This window comes from Lytechinus variegatus, chromosome 8 (genome assembly GCF_018143015.1).
Source record: "Lytechinus variegatus isolate NC3 chromosome 8, Lvar_3.0, whole genome shotgun sequence".
NCBI lineage: Eukaryota > Metazoa > Echinodermata > Echinoidea > Temnopleuroida > Toxopneustidae > Lytechinus > Lytechinus variegatus.
This window is the reverse complement of record NC_054747.1, coordinates 16,877,823-16,901,430: the sequence shown is the minus strand read 5'-3', so window position 1 is coordinate 16,901,430 and position 23,608 is coordinate 16,877,823. Positions and strand designations below refer to the sequence as shown.

The 23,608-nt window shown below is 37.3% G+C and overlaps 1 protein-coding gene across 1 annotated transcript in view; it reads right to left on the bottom strand.

The window, feature by feature from the left end:
- The window catches only part of LOC121419519, a 147,499-nt gene that overhangs the window by 68,992 nt on the left and 54,899 nt on the right, over positions 1–23,608 (bottom strand). Inside the window, exons 18-27 of the mRNA XM_041613974.1 lie at positions 22,519–22,875; positions 20,989–21,138; positions 20,379–20,498; positions 18,978–19,112; positions 15,679–15,800; positions 12,799–13,021; positions 9,920–10,051; positions 6,424–6,768; positions 4,672–4,803; positions 2,126–2,248 (exon numbers count right to left, since the gene is read on the bottom strand). Of these exons, the coding sequence (XP_041469908.1) occupies positions 2,126–2,248; positions 4,672–4,803; positions 6,424–6,768; positions 9,920–10,051; positions 12,799–13,021; positions 15,679–15,800; positions 18,978–19,112; positions 20,379–20,498; positions 20,989–21,138; positions 22,519–22,875 (1,839 nt within the window). The remainder of the gene's footprint in view (positions 1–2,125; positions 2,249–4,671; positions 4,804–6,423; positions 6,769–9,919; positions 10,052–12,798; positions 13,022–15,678; positions 15,801–18,977; positions 19,113–20,378; positions 20,499–20,988; positions 21,139–22,518; positions 22,876–23,608) is intronic.

Below are 23,608 nucleotides of genomic sequence, written 5' to 3'. Positions count from 1 at the left end.
CATATTTCTATCCCAGCTGCAGCTGACCCGCCTTAAGTATGGCCTGAGTCATATCGATTATTTTGAAAACCGGTGTTCGACAGCTCTAATTCGATCGAACATCGATGCATCGAATATTGAAGGCGGGGAAAATTTAGTCTTTTGTTTTTGCGTCGATGCAATGCGCTTTGCATATCCACTACTACGCACTGACGGTATGCGCTGGCGTTGGCCGGGTGAGCGTTGCACAAGCAGATGACAGCAAAGTTCGTTTGTATTTTCCATGATCACAAAACACACAAAAAAGGCCGGGGACCAAAGCAGAATTCTTCCCAAAATATCTTCAACAATGATATTTGCAGATGACAACATATAAGTTTAAAATGAAACAATAATAAAGACATGAATCACGCAGAGTCGATCCAAATGATTTTCGGTCAACTAGCATTCGCAGTCCATTCACCAGCCCCGTCCGCAGCTCCGTACACTCACTCTCCCGAAACGACAGGCGTGCTTGACGTCAGCGCCAGCAAACAAGTGCAATCAACGGAGAGCGCTGTAACTTGCCTGAGATTGTGTAGTTGGATCCAAAATGAGCCCCAAATAAATTTATGGGAATAAATACGTAATTTTCTCTGGATGGTCATTTGAATTGCTATTCAATGCTGATATAACGATTGTGAGGAAAGATTGTGGAATATGAGTTATGACGATGTTCGAGAATTAATCCTGATAATGACAATCCAGTTTTTTAGACGCAATTGAGCATGCGATCACAATAAATACGAATGTTTCGAATCGAGCCCTAAATTCATCTAAATTATTACGATTTAACAAGATTTTATGGTCATACTAAGATTATTGACGATGTCAGCAAAGTATGTTATGTTCATATGGAAGAATTAATACTGGCCGGATTATTTCTATTGTTATTCCATCTCTGGACGTCTCCTCCAAGCTCCGAGAAAATAAGCACAATGCGCATGCGTGTTCGATGACGTATGACATATTTTCCAATTCATGAAATCAGAGCCCAAAGTTGGGCACAAACTAGCTTCAAATTAATGGGAAAAAAAATCAAACGCAATTTTCTCTGTTTTGTCATGTAAAATGTTATTATATGGTGATATTACGAACTGAACAGAGTTTTTGCATGTAGACAATGTTCGAGAATCAATCCTGATGTGCTGATTATTTTTTTTAGACAAGTGCACTAGCTCGAAGTCAAGTCGATCGTCATGAGATGTCCGCCATTGAAAATTGAAACGAAATACAAACGTTTCACATCAAGCTCTAAATTCATATTAATGATTATCATATGCAAATTATTGTTAAATAATACGATTAAATAATGTTCTATGGTCATGATATTAATATTGTTCATGAAAGCAAGATTTATTTTACGTTGATCGCGTCAATTTCCGGCCATTTTATTGGTTTGATTAAAGAACAGTACTGCGCATGCACGATCGATGGCCATGACTCGACTTCCATTCATGAATTCATCGTGCATAAATTATCTCGGCACGAGCAGATGAGTAAGACTCGAACTATGATCAAAATAAACTTCAAATTAATGGTGAATAGCATCATAATTACTCAATCGGTTTCATTTTGGGGGCAATAGAAATCAAGTAAGTAGTAGTAAAGTTGGATATTACTGATATTTTGATGATTGATTGTGTAAACCAAACGATTCGGCCGGCCGACGTATTTTTTTTTTTTTTTTTGATGCACCGATTTTGCAAAATCTGCACCGGTGTTCGATGACATCGATTGAACACCGATTTTAAAATCGATTCGACTCAGGCTCACTTAAGAGTTCAAGGAATAAATCCTACCAGGTACCCATTCACCTCACATGGGCCGGGTGCAGCACAGAGCCGCTTAATTTCTTGCTGAAAAAATACGCCATGGCTGGGAATCGAACCCACGACCCTTTGTTTCACACTCTTAAGTATTCCACTAAGCCTAAACAATCCACGACTAACAATGTCATATACAGATACATTTCTTGCTGAAGGAAAATACACCATGGCCTTGAGCACCTAAGAAGGTGGATATGTGCGCAATATAAATATCCTATATTATACAAGAATATATATTCTATTCTTTTAGTACTGACCCATTTTATCACCTTCCTTACCTTCGGTTCCGCAGCCAATTTCATCTTCTCCTTCTGAGCACTGCTCTAGGCCGTTACACTGGGAATGCTCAGGAAGGCATTCACCGTTCTTACATTCAAATTCATACTCCCTGCAGTTTGAAGCTGCACATAAGAAACAGGTATTGAAAGACAGAGAGAGAAACAAAATTGGACAGATCGAAAGAAAATAAAAGAAATATCAAGACAATTAGAGAGATGGTGACATAGGAGATACAGGAGACAAGACAGAGAAAGGAGAGAAAATGACATTTGAGATATTAAGGGTTAAGTTAACATCACAATATGTTTTAGTAGTAATCAGTAATAACCAGTTATAATCAGTGTGAATTAACCTTTAGAATATGTTTACAGGGTCATTATAGAATTATACTTTTGCAATTCAGAAGTCCATGTCATTCTTAGGGCCTTTAAGATAAATTCCAGTTCTGGTAACGATCTTAAAATGACTTTTTACAGAATCAAATATAATGACCACCCAAGTGTCTGTTTGTATGAATAAAAAATATGTGCCACAGGATTCTGATAGAAATTGTGTAATTGCTGAGAAATAAGCAAAATAAGCGCGGATTCGATTACTTCCGTCGGTTCTTTATTCCAGCAATAATAAAACACTGTCCCACGTGTGCCTATCTGTGTTGGCAATCTTCAGTGTGATCGTATTTCAGCTTAGATTTTATGATTTCCCAAAGTTCATTTTATGTAACTGTACCAGATCTAGATCCACAATGATATAGTCATACTTAAAGAGAAATTCCAGTAGTTGCAGTAAACACTGATTTCATGAGAAAGTCTGTAAAACAAGGCTTAATTGTCAGTATATCATCGAGGATCTAGATCTGGTACAGTTACATTAACTGAACTTTGTGAAATCTTGAAATCTACGCTGAAAAATGTTCACACCGAAGATCCCCAACACAGATAAGCGCACGTGGGACAATGCATAATTATTGCTTAGAGCGTCGGGCCCGACACTCTACCTGAATCCCGTGCTTATTTGCTGATTTCTCAGCAATTACACAATTTCTTCCAGAATCCTTTGGCACATGTGTTTTATTTATACAAACAGACACTTTGGTGGTCATTTCATTGGATTCTGTAAGAACTCATTTTGATATCGTTACCAAGACTAGCATTTACCTTTAACCTTGGTTTTACAGACTTTCTCACAAAATTAGTGTTTTACTGCAACTACTATCATTTAGCTTTAATTAATCCACTAACCCTTAAATTCCTTGACTGATATAAAAATTCAAGAATGAATATCTTTTTGCCATTCAAAAGTCCAGGTCTCAATTGTTCTTAAGGCCCAACTTGATCAACTGGCCCAAAATCACTCAAATGTTACAAATCTTTAAAAGGATGGTCCAGGCTGAAAGTATTTATAGTTTAATAAATAAAGTAGAATTCACTGAGCAAAATGCCAAAAATTTCATCAAAATCGGATAACAAAGTTATTGAAACTTTAAGATTTTATGTAATAACAAGAGAAAACAGAAAGTGGAGATGTGACATCATCAGCCCACCTAATGAATATTCTTGACGACTGTTTTCACAAAATATTGCTAAATTTTAAACTTCAAAAACTTTATCATTTGCTATCCGATTTCAATGAAATTTTTGGCATTTTGCTCAGTGAATCCTACTCTACGTATTCAGATAAAAATATTTTCAGCCCGGACCATCCCTTTAAAGAAAATGTCAGTGTAGGTGCTATAAAACCATTACGAAAATTTGTGTTTAAAATGGATCTCATCTGACACCCCAATTTCAAATTCCGAGCTACTTTCACTCGCCCCCCCCCCCCATCCCTGATATCAACAAGGAATGGTAATCCTTAAGTAAACAACCACGCACTCTCCCAGATAATCCACCTTCCCCCAAGGAGAAGTGACCTTCATAAGGCCTGGCAGAGAGGGAGAGAGAGAGAGCAAGAGAGAGGGTGATTTTTTAAAACTTATTGTTATTTCCGCAATTGTGGGTCATTTTGCATCGTTCAAAATTTCATGTCGATCTTCATCTAAATTCCGAATCGTTTTTAGATATGCTAATGTCCTAAAACAAATAGAATACAAATTCATTCTTTCAAGATCAATCTCAGCCAGGAAGCTCTGAAGAGTTTGTTTATACTATTACATAACAAGGACAGCTGCAATCCCACTCCATGCCGTTCATCAGCCTGTTGTGGTGGCAGGCATCGGTGTTATCAGCTCTTATCAGCAGCAGCACCCCACCCCAGTTTAAACGCGAGAAATGCAACTTTCCCAAAAAACTGAAATTGGGGTGTCAATACCCCACTTGAGATCCCATTGACTAACACGCAAGGCATTATCAGTAGTCAGATGAACCCCACCCCAGTTTAAACGAGAGCTCTCCCAAAATCTGAAATTGGGGTTTCAAATACCCCACCTGAGATCCCATTGACACAACACGCAAGGCAATGGAGTTCCTGTGTTATAAGCTGGTGGGGTATTTTTTAAACACAGGATTCGCGTAATGCGATAGAAAGAAGAGATAAATCAACTTACAACATCCATGTTCGTCTTCTCCGTTAGAAGGACAGTCCCGATGACCATCGCATCGATAGCGTAGTGGAATACAGTACAGTCCATCGTGACATGCCCATTGGCTAGAATCACAGACCACTGGGGGAGGAATGACTTCGGGATTGAAGAAGAGAAAAAGAGAAAGGGGTGCAATAAATACACTATAATATGAACAGTAGAGCAACTCCACTTAATCTTTGACCGCGTTATTCGACTAGGGTCACCTACATCAGACTGCCAACTTCGACTCGAGTCACATTCTATTCACAGTATATACAGAATGCATTAGGTTAGTTGTTCATACACACACGCTCAATAATCATGTATGCATTGCATCATACTGTGCATGTACGTGTACACACACCAAAAGATTTTCTTTACAATAAACCAATCACGAACTATTGTGAGCTGGGGCAGAGTCCATGCAAAACCCCTCTTAAAGTTGCACCTTCAAATTAATGTAGCACAGGCATGATTCTGTCTCTGGCGGGCAAAGAGTTGAGTGGGAACATTTCTCCCCGTCCTTCACATGCAAGATCCTTCTTGGAATGATTTTTCCCCCCTATATTCCCGTTCATATGAAAAGTTGCAATGATTTCAAAGAGAAGAATGTAAAGTGTAGCATCAGTGGAGAAGAAAGGGAAGCCATGATTTTACAAAGAACTTGTAATTTTAAGGATAAGCCCACTTCAGACAATTAATGAAAAAAGAGAAGATTTATTTATTGCTTCCACTAGATGACACAACAATATGCAGGCAAAGGTATGAGCCAGGCTTTGATTGGAACTCCCCATAACTCAACTTCTCAAAAGTCTGTGCCACGTCTTTTAATCCCAATAAAGGCCTGTTTTCTGAAGTCAGGGCAAAATAACTTAGACCGTGGTCTAACTCTGTGCTAAACTATGGGGAGCCAAAATAAAAAAAAAATTCTGTTCATATTCTATATTTCTCATGTTTACCATTTCTATTCCTTTTGCCTTCATAATGAGGAAAAAAATTACTTCAAATACTTCAATTATCATTCCCAGACAATTATGAATAATTTGAGTGTCAAATGAGAGAATAAATTGGATGTTGAGGGATTTGTGCCCCAATTGGCTCTCCATCCCGGTGGGGGGGGGGGGGCAGTCAAATGTATTGCTGTACACATGTGTGACCAAAATATTTCCAAACACCCCCAAAACAAGTTTTCTCTGTGTGCAAAATAACCCCCTACACAAATTTTTTGTTGGCTTCATTTACACATTTTGGCCCCTAAACAAGTTGTCGCCATAATATGACCCCTAAACAAGTTTTGTCTACTTGCTATACAATCAGCTTAAATAGACAAAACTATATTCATGGAGGAAAAAAACCCTAAACATGTTTGACTATTCTGAACCCCCCAAAAATCTTTGGAAAAAAAATACTCTAAATACGTTTGACCCCGTAATTGACCATTGATCTTGTCTTTCAAAATCACCCTTTTTAACCGGTGTTTTTTATACCTTTAAGGAGTGCATGCACTGCCCGCATCCAAAGCTGAAAAAAAAACACACCCCTATAAACACGTTTTTTTTGGTCATGCATGTGTACAGCAATATGTTTGACCGGCCACCCCAGGCTCTCCATACTTAACCCCACAACTTTAAACCAGGGTTTAATTTAAATGATAAGCCGCTTGCAGGATTCCTGCAGGATAGACATGCTCTGACTTTTGACAAGGCGCCTTCAGTCAGGTAGTGATATACTCACGACCAGCAGTATACGTCGATACAGTGGCAAAGAATCCTGGAGCATCTGTGAAACCAGAATAGAAGTCGGCCCATACTCGGTCTGATGGTGCGTATACAGTCGTAGGAGCCAAGTTTGAGTGGAACACATCGAATAATGACGCGAAGTTGTAATAATCGTGCCCCGTCCCGAACGAGAGAGCGCTGCCTACGCCGACTTGGAAGAAGGAGAACTCAAACATGATGTGCTTGCTTGGGTCAGAGGATGAGAAGGTGTAGGGGAAGAATGTGCTGTTGCCAGAATAGTTTGCAGGATAGAGCGGAGACGTGAAGTTGTAGGAAGCATCCACTAAGACATCTTGGTGAACTGAAAGTTGAGATAAGGTATATGTAAAAAAATAGCGTGGGAATTTACACAATATCTGACATTTTAACAGACCTGCCAATTAGAAACATTAAAAGACTCACTCCCACATTAGGGACTCCAGTTCGTTCATCCACGCAAATATTTCTCATGCATGTTCCACAGCCTATCCCAATATACAGTGCATCCCAGAAAAAACAAAACCGAGATGAAGCGATGAATTATTATATCTTATTCACAAATACAAGAGACAAATGATCTACCAGTGTAAAGCTTAGAATCTCCTCTTTCATCTGTTATTACTTAGATTATTCCTCATTCACGCATGAGTGAGCAAAAACAATTGGAAGAAAGCAAACCAAAAACTCATTTGGCGGGGGGGGGGGGAGGTATCTGAATTTCAAAAAGAAAATCATGTGCCTGAAAAGTTCAACATCTACTCTGTTATTTGATACCTTAATCACAAACAAGTGGAATGCCTCTGGCCGTCTCACCTGCATCACGCGTTTCAATATAGCAGCAGTGCTGACTTTGAATACTACTCTAACTCGCACAAGATGTTCAGTGATACAGGGTTACTCTTATGTCCACTTTTTATGAACTAGACCAATAAACTTACAGAGATATGATGGTTACTCAACAAAAAACCCCAACATGGCCAAAGTTCATTGACCTTACTTGACCTTTGACCTTGATCATGTGACCTGAAACTCGAACAGGATGTTCAGTGATACTTGATTACTCTTATGTACAAGTTTCATGAATCAGATCCATAAACTTTCAAAGTTATGATGGTAATTCAACAGATACACCCAATTCGGCCAAAGTTCATTGACCTTTGACCTTGGTCATGTGACCTGAAACGTGCACAGGATGTTCAGTGATACTTGATTACTCTAATGTCCAAGTTTAATGAACTAGACCAATAAACTTTCAAAGTTATGATGGTAATTCAACAGATACCCCTGATTCGGCAAAAGTTCATTGACCCTAAATTACCTTTGACCTTAATCATGAGACCTGAAACTTGCACAAAATTTTCAGTGATGCTTGATTACTATTGTGTCCAAGTTTCATGAATCAGATCCATAAACTTTCAAAGTTATGATGGGAATTCAACAGATATCCCCAATTGGGCCAAAGTTCATTGACCCTAAATCACCTTTGACCTTGGTCATGTGACGTGAAACTCATGTAGGATGTTCAGTGATACTTGATTAACCTAATGTCCAAGTTTCATGAACTAGGTCCATATATTTTCTAAGTTATGATGACATTTCAAAAACTTAACCTCAGGTTAAGATTTTGATGTTGAATCCTCCAACATGGTCTAAGTTCATTGACCCTAAATGACCTTTGACCTTGGTCATGTGACATGAAACTCTAATAGGATGTTCAGTAATACTTGATTAACCTTATGGCCAAGTTTTATTAACTAGGTCCATATACTTTCTAAGTTATGACGTCATTTCAAAAACTTAACCTTAGGTAAAGATTTGTTGTTGACGCCGCTGCCGCCGTCGGAAAAGCGGCGCCTATAGTCTCACTTTGCTTCGCAGGTGAGACAAAAATGGTCAAGAAATAAGAAAGTTATGCTTGTATTTCCATACTTTCATTAAATAAATATGTTTTCAACGGTTTAATTCCCACAGAAGCTATCGCATGGTTAACAAAAGACTTAATGCATGGCTGATCGTCAACAAAACGGAGTGTCGAGTGAGTTTGAATGCTAGCCTGTAAAACCTCTTCATTTTATGAAATCATTGAAATTCAAGCCTTATTTTAAATAACCAGAAGTTTGTTATTTCTTGACCATATTTTGTAATTGAAGTATCAAATTACAGAGCAGATATTGAACTTTTTAAAAATGTGGTTTTCTTTTTGAAACCCAGATACAGCCCGCCAAATGACTTTTTGGTATCCCCTCTTCAAATTGTTTTTGCTCACTCATGCATGAATGAGAAATCATCTTAGTAATTTTAGAAGAAAGAGGAGATTCTAAGCTTTACAATGGTAGGTAATTTGTCTATTGCATTTGTGATTAAGTTATGATAAATCATCGCTTAATCTCGGTTTTGTTTTTTGTGGGACGCACTGTATATATCATGCACAATGCCTGTAACCTTGTGCCCAATCACGGAAAATCTTGTGCATAGCTGTACTTGACTTCACTCTGAGTTGAAAAAAGCAAAATTTGCAAGAAAGAAACTTCAGAATATCTTACATTTTTTTATAAGAATATCCTTAATATGACTACCGTATGTAATCCAAGTTTGAAGTCAATGCTTCAGACCGTTTAGTTCTTGCAAGAGCAGAACGTTATGGAGTATATGAAGGACAACTGAACTATTTGACCAGTGACTTTATAACCCCTCCCCTATTTTTTTTTTTTGCATTCCTTTATGCATATTTACATGACCCACATTTTTAAGTTGATTCATTATATTATTCTTTAGTTACATGTATTACAAAAGCAAAAGTGGACAGACTGACCAAGAACCTGAAAACATAAATGCTTCTGGCATATAAGATAGCTGACACAGTTGAGCCCAATCATTTGTTTATTTAATAGTCCCATACATGTATAAATTTGTGTGCATATATGACTCTCACTCAGCAACAAGTCATTCGCATGTTTCTTGATTTCCCTGTCACTCCAAAGTGATTAACTTCAAAGTCAGACTCAAGACCAGATAATAACTTCTTTGTTTTAAAATCAAGGACCAGCCCTTAAAGAGAAATACCAGTAGTTACAGTAAACACTGATTTCATGAGAAAGTCTGTAAAACCAGGCTAAATTGTTAGTATATCATCAAGGATCTAAATCTGGTACAGTTACATAAACTGAACTTTGTGAAATCTTGAAATCTACGCTGAAAAATATTCACACTGAAGATCACCAACACAGATAAGCTCACGTGGGACAGTGTATTATTATTATTATTGCTTTGAATGTCGGCCCGACGCTTGACCCAAATCCTGTGCTTATTTGTTGATTTCTCAGCAATTACACAATTTCTTCCAGAATCCTTTGGCACATATGTTTCATTTATACACACTTTGGTGGTCACTTCATTGGATTCTGTACGAACTCATTTTGATATTGTTACCACAACTAGCATTTACCTTTAAACCTATAAGAAACATTTCTTACCAATGGTAGGGTGTTCTGGGCAATTCAGCTCATCCGTGTATCCCGGATTGCAATCGGGATAAAAGTCACATAAGTAATATGAAGGTATGCAAGAGCCATCTGGACATTCAAACTCGTTTTCAATGCATTCATCTACAATTAGAAAAACAATTGAAGGAGTAATATTTACATTATATAATTGTTGGATAGTGAATGAGCCATTTGGGCATTCATAATTGTTTTCAATGACTTCATCTACATTCGCAAAGACAGCTAAAGGCATATTAACAATTACGTTACCAGGATTAACATGGATTGAGCTAAAAATAAAAAAAAATCACAAGAGTGCAGTGTGCGCACATGTACCGGTATTATAAAATGCACAAATTGAAGGCTTATAGAAACACTCAAATGTCAATGAGTAATATAATCCATTAAAAATGAATAAGCCAACTGGGCATTGGAATTTATTTTCAGTTAACTGATCTACATTCAGAAAAACACATTCATAAGAACAGCAATAGTTTACATGGCCCTTCTGGGCATTCAAAATCATTCTTGATTCATTCACCTAATTTTGGAAAAAGACGATTTAAGGCACATGAAGCCATTTGAATATCAGTCAGATATAGTTTGTCATTAATCAATGAACCATTTGAAGCATTGATCCTCATTTCAAATGATAATCGAAGGAAAAAATATATGATCAACAAGGTTTATATACAACTGGTCAATAATTTGACTATTCATGCTTTAGGATGCTATTCATTGACTGTGCACAACGCACTGCTGTGTATATAGATAGGTGATGAGAATTATGCATACTTGACAAGGCTTCAAAAAGTCTTTAAATTTCTTAGGAAACATTTATACACAAAATTAAATTGCTTTTAAAGTTTATTGTTGTATAACTTCAGCAGTTTCAAGGAAATGGAATGAAAATTGAGTGTCGGTGATTGGTATGTTTTCGTCTGGTGGAAATAATCCATCTCATTTGAAGGGAACATAATTTTTTAAAGATGGCTCTGGTGTGTGTTAGCCAGTACCAACTTACAATAAGAAAAATAAGGAAGGATTGGTAGGCAATATAAATACGAAATAGTTTGGGGAAGATAAAAGCTTAGAAGACATATTATTCCAATGTGTTTTATTTCCACTTTGTTCTCAACATCATTCAAGAATCCCCAAAAATAGTTGATCAGAATCGATAGAGAAAAATCAAACAAACATAACGCTGCAAATTTCATCGAAATCGGATGTAAAATAAGAAAGTTATGACATTTAAAAGTTTCGCTTATTTTTTCACAAAACATTGTGTGTGTATTTGAGTTTTGTCAGACGTGTATCAATCAGGTATGATTATTTATGTCTGGTACTGATCTTTAACGTCACCATCCGCAAGACGTGACCAGGGTTCGAACCTCTGCATCAATTTGTAACTTCCCCACAGCTTGGATTACAGGCGCACGCCACAACGCCTAGTTGTGCATTTAAATGCACAACTTAATAATAATAATAATCCACTTTTATATAGCGCTTAATCCATCGGAACGACGTGTCTTTACAGATATATTGTTACCCCGGTCATCGGATTCAATCAGTCATTCCGGCACACAAAGTGTGCACATCCTCCACTCCATGGGGAGTATTACAGTCAGTCGCCTGTGAGGCGCACACAGTACTGGACAAGCTACAATGACTTTCACATCCTACCGGGTACACATTTAGCACCTGGGTCGAGAGTGACAAAGTGTGGATTAACGCCTTGCCAAAGGACGCCAGACCGCGGCGGTGGGATTCGAACACACGACCCTCTGTTTACAAGGCGAGAGTCAGAACCACTACACCACGGCTCCTCCACTTAGCAATATGCAAATGAGAAAGTCGATGATGTCCATCACTCACTATTTCTTTTGTTTTTCATTGTTTGAATAATACAATACTTCAATTTTTACAGATTTGACAATAAGGACCAACTTAACTTAACCATAAACTGTTAGAATAATGGTAATTCCACATGTTCAGAGAGAAATAAAACTTTGTTTCACTTGACAAGTAGGAGAAAATTAGAATATTTCATATAATAAAATACAAAAGAAATAGTGAGTGGGTGACGTCATCAGTCTGCCAATTTGCATACCGACCAGGATATGCATATAACTGTTTTTTTTTATTAAGCAAAACTTTAAAATGTCATAACTTTCTTATTTTACATCTGATTGGGATGAAGTTTTCAGTGTTATGCTTGTTGGATTTTTCTCCTTTTATTCAAATCAACTTTTTGTTGGGGTGGACTTATCCTTTAAACAGACAATTTTTCACAGACCTGCCAACCTCTGGGAATGAAAAACTGTATTCTGTGATAAAAAAATAGTGTATTTTTCCCCCCAAAAAAGTGTATCTGCCTAATAAAATGCGTGGCGCAATCGCTCATCGCGGCGCTCAAGCTGCATGCAAGCTAAAATGCACACTGCTTATGCAGATGAAAAAGACAACATTTAAACATGTGCATATCTTCCCCTGGTTTTAGCAAAATGATTGAAAAAAAAACAAGTTACCTAAAATTAAGTTGATCTAATAACCATATTTGTGTATGTTTTATGAAAAAGAGACGTATAGAGATGATTTTTCTCCATAAATTATGATTTTGTAAAAAAAAAAATCTCTTTATTTTTTTACACAATAACACATTCTTAAAAAAAAAAACGTACTGCTGTATTTTGGCTACAAAAACGTACTAAATACGCCAAAACATACTGGTTGCCAGGTCTGTATTCACCATGGTACAATTGTAGGCAAATGTTAGGTCATTATTGGAATAGAATGTGGCAACACCAGACCCCGTGTGAATAATAAGTACATATATTTGTTTGATCCATAAATCATCAAAAAGCACTTACTTGTTGACGTTGCCGATGCATATAGTCTGTTGAATCCATACGGGCCCCCGTGCAGTTTCACCCATATTGCATGTGAAGTCGATATCACCGATATTGGTGCTACGCTTGGGACTTCACTCGTGTAGTCCAGGTAGAGTAAACTTGAGTAAAAATCGTTCGGATCGAATCCATCCCCTATCAGTGCATACCCTCCAATCTCAGTGGAGAAGTCATAAACGTTGATCTGGGTTGCAAGAATGATATCAACGTATTAGAAATATTTACGTTAGTGTAGCACAAACACCATCATTCACCCATTAAGTGGTACGTCAAAATATCAACGCATTTCACCAATTCTCCAAAAGCTACTATGGTTGCCAATCCTGAAGAGTATAGAATTTAAAATACTTCTTCTCACTTGAGAAGTGATAAATGGTATGGCACCAGAATATTAACGAGACCTTGCCATGCCTTACACACCAGCTCATAGCCTGAAATCATCACACCAGCATAGAAGCTTCCTTATTCCGAAGGTTCGGTTATTCCGAACGTTCGTATTTCCGAAGCTTCGTTATGCCGAAAGTTTGATTATCGCGAAGGTTCGTATTTCCGAAGGTTCGTAATGCCGAAAGTTTGTTAGTCCGAAAAAGAAATAGTTCTTAATTCCGAAGGTTCGTTAATCCAAAAAAACGAAATGATTAACGAACCTTATTTTGTTTTTCAGACAAACAAACCTTTGGAACAACAAACCTTATTTCGTTTTCGGATTAACGAACCTTCGGAACAACAAACCTCATTTTATTTTCGGATTAACGAACCTTCGGAACATCAAACCTTATTTCGTTTTCGGATTATCAAACCTTTGGAATAACGCCACAAATGTGAACCCTTTTACGTTTTTGGATTAACAGACATCGAGGTACAGGCAATTTACTTGTTTCGGAATTACGATCCTTTAGAATTACGAAGTGTAACCAATTAAGACTCCCAAAACACGTGCAGCATATGGTGTGCAAGCTTTCTCTTTCTCAGCACCTTCTCTCTGGAATAATTTGCCATTGAAGTTAAGAATTATATCATCACTAGAGACCTTCAAATCTAAACTGAAGTCTTATCTCTTCAAACTGGATGGGGTATAGTGTTAAATCCTAGGGCTGAAGTGGGTCATTCCATTTAATGTGTGGAATTTGCTGTAGAGTGATTGTCGCTGGAGCAAATATCATGGAACCCTTCGATGGTCATCTTTTTCTCCTCAAACTACCCACCTTGCACTTAGAATCCTGACTGAAAACATAACAGTTGATCATCCCTTTGCCTAGCCCTAACCTTACCCCTAAGGCCCCCCTCAACGATTCACGCAATATTTTTTTACTGCACCGCTCGCGGACTTTTTACTTTCAAATCTTGCGCAACTTTTGAGACCAATTTCACGTCACCTGGGCATGTGGCTCAGAAATTACATTGTAAGTGCATGTCGGACCCAAAATTGCTAAAAAATGTGGTTTCGTGTACAGAGTCAATGCAAATTGTGTTTTCAACCAAAATTCATAAACGTATGATTATTTTTAGTATTGCTGGTCTAAATGCATCTGTCTTATGCTTTTTTATGATCCAAGAGTCCCCAACAAATTTCATTGAAAAAAACAATGAAAAACAAAAGGTCGAAACAAAGAAATACATAAGAAATTGCAAAAAAATATAATACATAAGAAAATGATTTGATATCACATTTTATGTACACTTGCTAAGAACACCACAAAATTTCCTGCACCAAGTATTAGAACATTTGGAGCTTTATTTAGGGAGTTTGAGGAAAAAGTATGATTTCGCATACTAATTACGCATGAATTAGCATAATCACTAAATAAATTACTATAATTTGGTAGATTATGTCCCAGGCGTGATCGTGCAGTCGACGGCAGAGATCTCAAGGGGGCCTGGGAGGCCCCCCCCCATGTGAACTCCCAAAATACCCCAGCCTAGATAGAGTTAACAATACCAACAGGTCCACCAATTCAAATCCCAACATCTTTAGGCCACCAAGACCTCTTCTTGTGATCATGATCATCATAATATTGATATAATTATTTTGATCATCATTATAGAGATTATCATGAATAGATGTACATATGATATCATTATTGATAGGATATTTCTATGGCAGGCCTCCCCAAATTCTATATTCCTCGATGGTTTGTAAGATATGTGCATATTGAACGAATGTAATCCCAAAATCATCAAGCTATCTTCTTAAAATCAAAATCATTATTATTGTAATAATAGTCATTTTAATCATCACTAAAACTATTATCATCATTATCAGATCTAATAGCATTCATTATCATCAGCATATAATAAAAGGCATTCATATTGCGCCAACTATCTAGAAATAATCTATTCCGAGGAGCATTGTTATTATCATCATCCCAGCTGTAGCTCAAGCAGCCTCCGAGCGCTCAGTGCATTTCAAGGAATTAATCTTGCTGGGTTCCCTTTCACCTCACCTGGGTTTAGTGCAGCAAAATGTGGATAAATTCATTGCTGAGGGAAAAACGCCATGGCTGTGATTCATACCCACATCCCTCAGATTGAGAGACAAGACTCCTAACAACTAGACCACAATCTTATCACATTCCCTGATTTTTCCCCTGACTGGAAAAAAGTAAATTAATTTTCCTTGATTTACCTGACGGACTGGGAACCCTCAGCTCTAGAAGCTCTTTGTCTCTGTCAATCTTCAAATTGAAATTGAAAACCTTTCTCTTTACTTAAAAAAATGCAGAACTAAGTAAAACGATTTCTGAGTAAGCACAGCCGAATATACGTGTATTCATACAAAAGCTGCACTATACTAATTTATATTCACTATCATTATTATCATCATTAATATGGCAGACCTACCCGAATTCTATATCCTTCGATTGTTTGGAAGGTGAAGGCATAGTATACGTTCATCCCGTAATCACTAGGATAGTTGGGAGATGTGAAATTCATGGTTTGTCCTGGACTTAAAACCCGGGCATCTGCAGATAAATAACAAACAAAAAGCCATTACAGATTAACTCTGGTACTAGGAACAATGTACAGAAAATAAAATGGTGGTGGTGATTTTTTACCTGATTGCTAAGAAAGCATGAATGCTTGTAAGCAAGCAACCAGAAACCGACGGCTAAGGTCCTCTCCAAAGGACCTGGTACTGAGGACTAATGCCTTACCAAAGGGCACTAGCGCACCTAGTGGGAATCGAACCCGGGTCACCGGAACACGAAACCCCCGCTCTACCGACTGAGCTATCACGCCTCAAAATGTCCATAGAATGGAAAAAAAAACTTACACAGAATCATAACAAGTGGAATGCCTCTGGCCGTCTCACCTGCATCACGCGGTTCAATATAGCAGCAGTGCTGACTTTGAATACTACTCTAACTTGCACAAGATGTTCAGGGATACATGGTTACTCTTATGTCCACTTTTTATGAACTAGACCAATAAACTTACAGAGATATGATGGTTATTCAACAAAAAACCCCAACATGGCCAAAGTTCATTGACCTTACATGACCTTTGACCTTGATCATGTGACCTGAAACTCGCACAGGATGTTCAGTGATACTTGATTACTCTTATGTACAAGTTTCATGAATCAGATCCATAAACTTTCAAAGTTTTGATGGTAATTCAACTGATACACCCACTTCGGCAAAGTTCATTGACCTTTGACCTTGGTCATGTGACCTGAAACGCGCACAGGATGTTCAGTGATATTTGATTACTCATATGTCCAAGTTTAATGAACTAGACTAATAAACTTTCAAAGTTATGATGGTAATTCAACAGATACCCCCGATTTGGCCAAAGTTCATTGACCCTAAATGACCTTTGACCTTAATCATGAGACCTGAAACTTGCACAAAATATTCAGTGATGCTTGATTACTATTATGTCCAAGTTTCATGAATCAGATCCATAAACTTTCAAAGTTATGATGGGAATTCAACAGATATCCCCAATTCGGCCAAAGTTCATTGACCCTAAATGACCTTTGACCTTGGTCATGTGACGTGAAACTCATGCAGGATGTTCAGTGATACTTGATTAACCTTATGTCCGAGTTTCATCAACTAGGTCCATATATTTTCTAAGTTATGATGACATTTCAAAAACTTAACCTCAGGTTAAGATTTCAATGTTGATTCCTCCAACATGGTCTAAGTTCATTGACCCTAAATGACCTTTGACCTTGGTCATGTGACATGAAACTTTAATAGGATGTTCAGTAATACTTGATTAACCTTATGGCCAAGTTTCATGAACTAGGTCCATATACTTTCTAAGTTATGATATCATTTCAAAAACTTAACCTCAGGTTAAGATTTGATGTTGACGCCGCCGCCGCCGCCGTCGGAAAAGCGGCGCCTATAGTCTCACTCTGCTTCGCAGGTGAGACAAAAACTAAGAATAAATCATATCGGCCAGAGTGTTTTTCATTGGAAACTAGCACATCAAAGATGTGAAGCTCATCTGGCATCACGAACACATTTTTAAATTTCAGCACAGTTTACATTGTAGTGAATTACATTGGTGACATAAATTGAGGAAACAGAATTGGAATCGGTCAACAAATAAAGAAGAACGGGCTTTTTTGTGATTTATGAATAAATTTCGCATAAATTAGCATAAATAACTTTCCATTAAAAATGTCAAAATTCTGTGTAGAACGTTGGTGAACCTCATGAGATCTACCAGATGGAAGAAAAAAAATCAAAATCAGTCGACAAATAAAGAAGAAGCATTTTATGTGAATTTTGAAAAATGTGCATAAACTAGCATAATTAATGAGTTTCAAAATTCTGTGTAGAAGTTTTGAATCCCCCACTTAGTGCTATCATATAAAGCAAACAGAATTGAAATCGGACTTGAAATGACAAAGAAGAGGCATTTTGAAATTGTGGATTGATGACAAACGACCGAAGTTACGCCAGGGCATAAGCTCATCTGGCCCTTCGGGCTCGATAAACTAAAAATTATTCACATACGACATTCCTATTTAAGACCTCGGTGGAGAGTGGCAAAGTGTGGACTCATACCTCATAAAAGGATGCTAGGCAATGAGGGATTTGAACAAAGAAAAAAAAATGAATCCATGAAGTATGGCCATGCATGCATTACATTATACTTGTTATAATAACACATTTGCAATTATAGCATTTTAACTCTTTGCCTGCTTTGTTCTACGAGGGTCACATACAACAGATTGCCAAGTTCGACTCAAGTCACATTCTATTCACGACACAAACAGAGTGCATTAAGTTTATTATTCATAAGGTACATCCACAATAGTGATCTGGGCATTGCAATCTATGGAGCTCACACAAAGCTTTTCTTTACAATAAACTAATCAAAAGCTCTTGTGAGTTGAATTAGCATACTCCATGCAAATCCCCTTTTTAAGGTTGCTGCTCCTTTAAAGGTCAAGTCCACCTCAGAAAAATGTTGATTTGGATCAATAGGGAAACATCAGCCAAGCACAATGCTAAAAAATTTCATCAAAATCAGCTGTAAAATAATAAAGTTATGACATTTCAAAGTTTCGCTTATTTTTAACAAAATAGTTATATGAACGAGCAAATTACATCCAAATGAGAGAGTCGATGATGTCACTCACTCACTGTTTCTTTTGTTTTCTATTGTTTGAATTGTACAATATTTCAATTTTTTACAAATTTGATGATTAGGACTTCCTTGCCAGAAGCACAAAATGTTGAAATAATGAATTCCACGTGTTTAGGAAGAAACGAATCTTCATTTCACATGACAATGACGAGAAAATCAAAATATTGCATATAATAAAATACAAAAGAAATGCTGAGTGAGTGATGTCGTCAGTTCCCTCATTTGCATACTGACCGAGATGTGCATATAACTGTTTTGTGAAATGAAGCGAAACTTTAAGTGTCATAACTTTATTTTACATCCGATTTTGATGAAATTTTCAGTGTTATGCTTGTTGAATTTTTCTCTTTTTATTCAAATCAAGTTTTTGTTGGGGTGGACTTGTCCTTTAAAAATAAATGTGGCGCAGGAGTGATTCTGTCTGTGGCGGGAAAAGAGTTATAGCTACTGAAATCATTCAATTGATTGGCTGAAGGAAATTCTTTAGGTCTTCATGAAACAGTAACCTAAATGTACACAGTATTTACCTATAGAATCTGGGCCCCCGCACGATGATTCGTCAGAAAAATCGGCGCAATCGGGATACCCATCGCACATCCAGGCAACTGGAAAGCACCTCTCATCGGGCGAACATCGGAATGTACTATTTGAATCACAAGGACCTAAAACAAAAACAAAATACATGTATTCACACAAAAAAATTGCAGGTCAGAACTCACATTTATTAGAACTTTGCCCATTATTCCATTTCACTACTAAATTATACACAGGCATGGGCAACAAAATAGTCTCTGTGTGAAGGATATAAACTGAATATTTGTTTTATTGTATAAATTTACAGATTTCACTTCAAAATCTAATTCAGTGGGGTGTCTCATCAAAATGAAATACCTGCATATATTTGTCTTGTATACAAAAAAGACCTTGCAAGCATGGAAATAAAGGGCTGGAAAGTTTGGGATGTGATTTTGTCAGGAGATATGTAAAGTATGTGCCCATCTTAAACCCTTTGAACCCGATAGGCCTACCGGGAATGCGCATATACCCGATAGACCGACCGGAAGCCATGTGACTTCAAAAACATGGGTTCTAAATATCAGGTGATATTTTAAAAATGACCTCATCTTTATTGGGATATTAAGTCAATAATTTCAGTCAAGATTGGTATTGATTTCAGCAGGTTTTAGCATAAAATATTGTCAAAATATGCCACTCTCCTGCGGTTGCTCGTGTGGCATGTGCGATAATACACAGTGTAATACGTGGCAAGTCACGTGCTATGTGGAAGCTATTGATAAATCTGACTTAATTTAGGCAAAACAATGATTTTGATCCCAAAACAGACACTTAAGTTGATATTTCTGTTTGTAGACTAGGTCTATGAGAAACAACTTCAGCCAGACAGGTCCTGGTACTAGCGGGGGAAGATGCTGTCGGGGCTTGAATCATGGGAGTTTGTGAATGTGGTCGATGAGGGCGCTAGATTTGAATTTAAATCCCAACGGCCACAACATACCACATTTAAAACTCTAATAGGTAAAGAAGCATTAAACGACTACGACAGAATTGATACTTTTTTTTTACTTTTTTGATATTAAATGATACGTAGAATTTACACCACTGACTCTTCATCACGGCTTTAGCAAGGCTTTTTAACATTCTTATCAATGGTATTAGACACGTAAAATCATTTTCAATTTTTAGAGAAAATGGAATTTGTTTGAATTCACAACAAACGACATAATTTGTGAGGAGCATCCCAAGAATCAAAACTTTAAAATTTAAGAACTCTGTTATCCTTTGACATATCACTGAACCTTCTTCAAAATGCTTCTATATTTCTTTTACTTTTATCAAAATTAATCCAACTTATCGTTGAACTCTCGTCCCCTTCAATAATAGCCCCAACTACAACTGAATAAGCTCACAATTTTGATGTTCGTCATCTCCACCGGGACAATCTTCATAGTGATCACATTCCCAGGCAGCATGGATGCATGTCTCACCATCTGCACACTGATACTGATGGTTGCCAGCAACACACTCTCCTGCAAAATGGAATTAAATATTTAATTTCAATCAAGCTCCATTGAATTGAATTTGAATTTGACTTTATTTCACATGTGAACATAATTCAAAACAATATAACATCAGATGATTTGACATGATATATAAATCAGACAGGGTATTTGCAATTAACACACAATTCATGATTTAATTTGGGACCAAGGGCCCGTTTCACAAAGAGTTTGCAACTGTTGTAACTTTGCCATTATGGCAACTACCATTGTAACCTTGATTTTGATTGGCGGCTGAGCCCTGTTACCATGGTAGTCATTATAATGGCAAAGTTACATCAGCTGTAAGTCCTTTATAAAACAGGCCCTTGAAATTGACTTGCAATGATTGCAAGTTTCTAGCAAAACTCCAGTGATCAAATGCAATCGGAATTGCAAGACTTATGATTGATTTTGAAGTTGAAACTGACCTGCAATTGACCGCCAGTTTTTTGCAACACACAGAGATACGTAGGCTTACCTGGAGGGGGCATATTGGCGCAAACCTCTGGAATTTCGTCTGACTTGTCTGAACAGTCGTAGTAATCGTCACACTGATAGTAGCTGGGGATGCATTCCCCATCACTGGCACACTGGAACTGTCCAAGGTCACACGGAACAGGTGTATATGCTATAAATAGTATAACTTATAATGATAAGCATTTATACAGCACCATGTACCTAGAAAAATACTATTATTACTATTATCCCGGCTTTAGTTCCTGTTGCCTTCCAGCGCTCAGCACATGCATTCAATGATTTAATCCTGCCGGTTACCCATTCACCTCACCTGGGTTGAGTGCAGCACAATGTGGGTGCCTTTCTCGCTGAAGGAAAGCAAGCTGTAGCTGGGATTTGAACCGACGACCCATGACGAGAATCGTAATCACTTGACCACGTCATCACAATAAACCAATATCGAATCAAATCATCTATTTTCAAAACAATGCTTAAAAAAAACCTTACAAATATACAGAAATATTAAACATCACAAAATGAATGTGAACAGAGTAAGATTCAAATATAATTCGAAGAAATATCCAAACATCATTGTGCGGAGTCAAAATGGAGCCAAACTTTGGCACATAACGTGAAGTAAACAGAGTTTTAACGATAATCAAAATGCACATTTCTTAACAATGAAAGTAAATTAATGTTGTTTTCATTCAGAATTTCAAAATAGCAATTAAAAAATCAACATGATAATAGCTATAAAAAATTGTATGAGTATACAATAAACATCAGCACAAGCATTGACAATATATTGCTGTAAATATGTCGTCAACTCAAGGCAGAAAACATATCCCTCCCAAAATGCAAAATATTTTCAGGGTTGAAAATGTCCAAATGACAGCTATAACAATTCCCTTCACCAGCCATGTCCCTTAGATATAATGCTACATTTAATAATACCTTCAGAAGACAATTTAATTGGCACTTGATTTGTTAACATTGATTGAAATTTCTTTGAATCTTAATAAACCTGATTTAATTCCTTTTACATACATTTTTGCCCCACAGCTCTGCTCTATAATGTTCTATATTCAACATGCAGATGATGTCTTAAGGTCACCGCACACCTTACGACTGTTCGCAATCCGATTTTGGAACTAATCGCACTTTGCTCATTTTCTGAAAATGTGAATGGAACATATCATTTTATTTGAGGTAAAAATTATTCAAAAAATATCAATACACCCATTTTGAAAGATTGCAAGTCTTTATTTTGGAGTAAAGGCCAAATTAGTTTCAAATTGAAGACAATCGTACGACTGCTACATGTATGAAATCATTACGACTAGATATTAAATTTGCTTTTATTATAAGGATGGTGGCATATAGCCACGGATGTGAACATAGGATTCGTACAATGATTTAGAACATTACACAGTAAGATGTTCCATGTCTCAATATTAGCATCACATTCTACCATGTTTTACTCTAAAATCGGATCGTGATCTTCACTAAGAAAAATATCTTTATTAGAAATTGAATTTGAATATGGACTCACTAGACGGATGAATGGCGTTGAATTCAATTTCAAATCCCGTTCCGCCAGGATGTGTGCCAGGATAGAAGAACATAAATGCAGCGTTGGTCTGTAGAGCATAAACTCTTCCTGGAACCGGTTCAAAGCGGTAATAATAGAACGCCAAATCGTTTGATGGATGGCTTATACCCGTGGTTCTGTTTTCAAAGTTCAGTCTGGCCGAAAGTCTAAGGTCGAATGTAATGAAAGTGTATCCGATGATGAGGTCAGGGTCTTCCGTGGTGATAGCCCAGTAACGGTTCTCAAGAGCGGGGTATGGGTTGGGGTAGGATGGGGGCTGGACGAGCACCGGTGTCCCTTGAACAAGGGTGATGTTTTCTGTAGAGTGAGGAAAGAATTGATATTGATGAGGAGGAAGAGGAGGATGAGGTGGAAAAGCAACAGTAGGAGGGAAGAGGAGGGACGGAGGTAGAGAAGAAGAAGGAAGAAAAGAAGGAAGAAGATGATAAAGAAGAGGAAGGGGAGGAAGAAAAGGAGGGGGAGGATAAAGAGAGGCAGGAAGAGGAAGAGGGGGAGGAGGCGGAGGAGAAAGAGGGTGACGAGGAAGAATAAGAAAAAGATGATGAGGAGGAAGATGAAGAAAAAGAAGATGAGAAGGAAGAAAGATGAGGAAAATTAAAAAAGTTGAATATCTAGGAGTACTGTAGAACTGAGGAGGACAAAGCCAACAACATTGAAATGATGATGATAATAATAAAAGAAACTTGAGAAGCAGTAAGCAAGGCTTGATGTAAAAAAAAGGAAGTTCTTCTTTTTAAATTGAGTTATAAGCTCTGAAACAGTCTTCCAGAAAATGTGGTTTCAGCACCTTTTGTAAATTCCTTTACGAATCGGCTTGATAATCACTGGAAGGATATTGCTTTTGTGTACGACTTTGAGTAATGGATTTTATATCTTGCCACATGTAACTACTTGCCCCATGCATCTAGTTCTTGCCAGATGCTACTACTTGCCACACGCAACTAATTGAACTGATAGTGTGGAGCATACAGTTTATTTCCTTGGACTGATGAACAGGCATAGTCCTACATGCTTCGTTGGATAAAAGTAA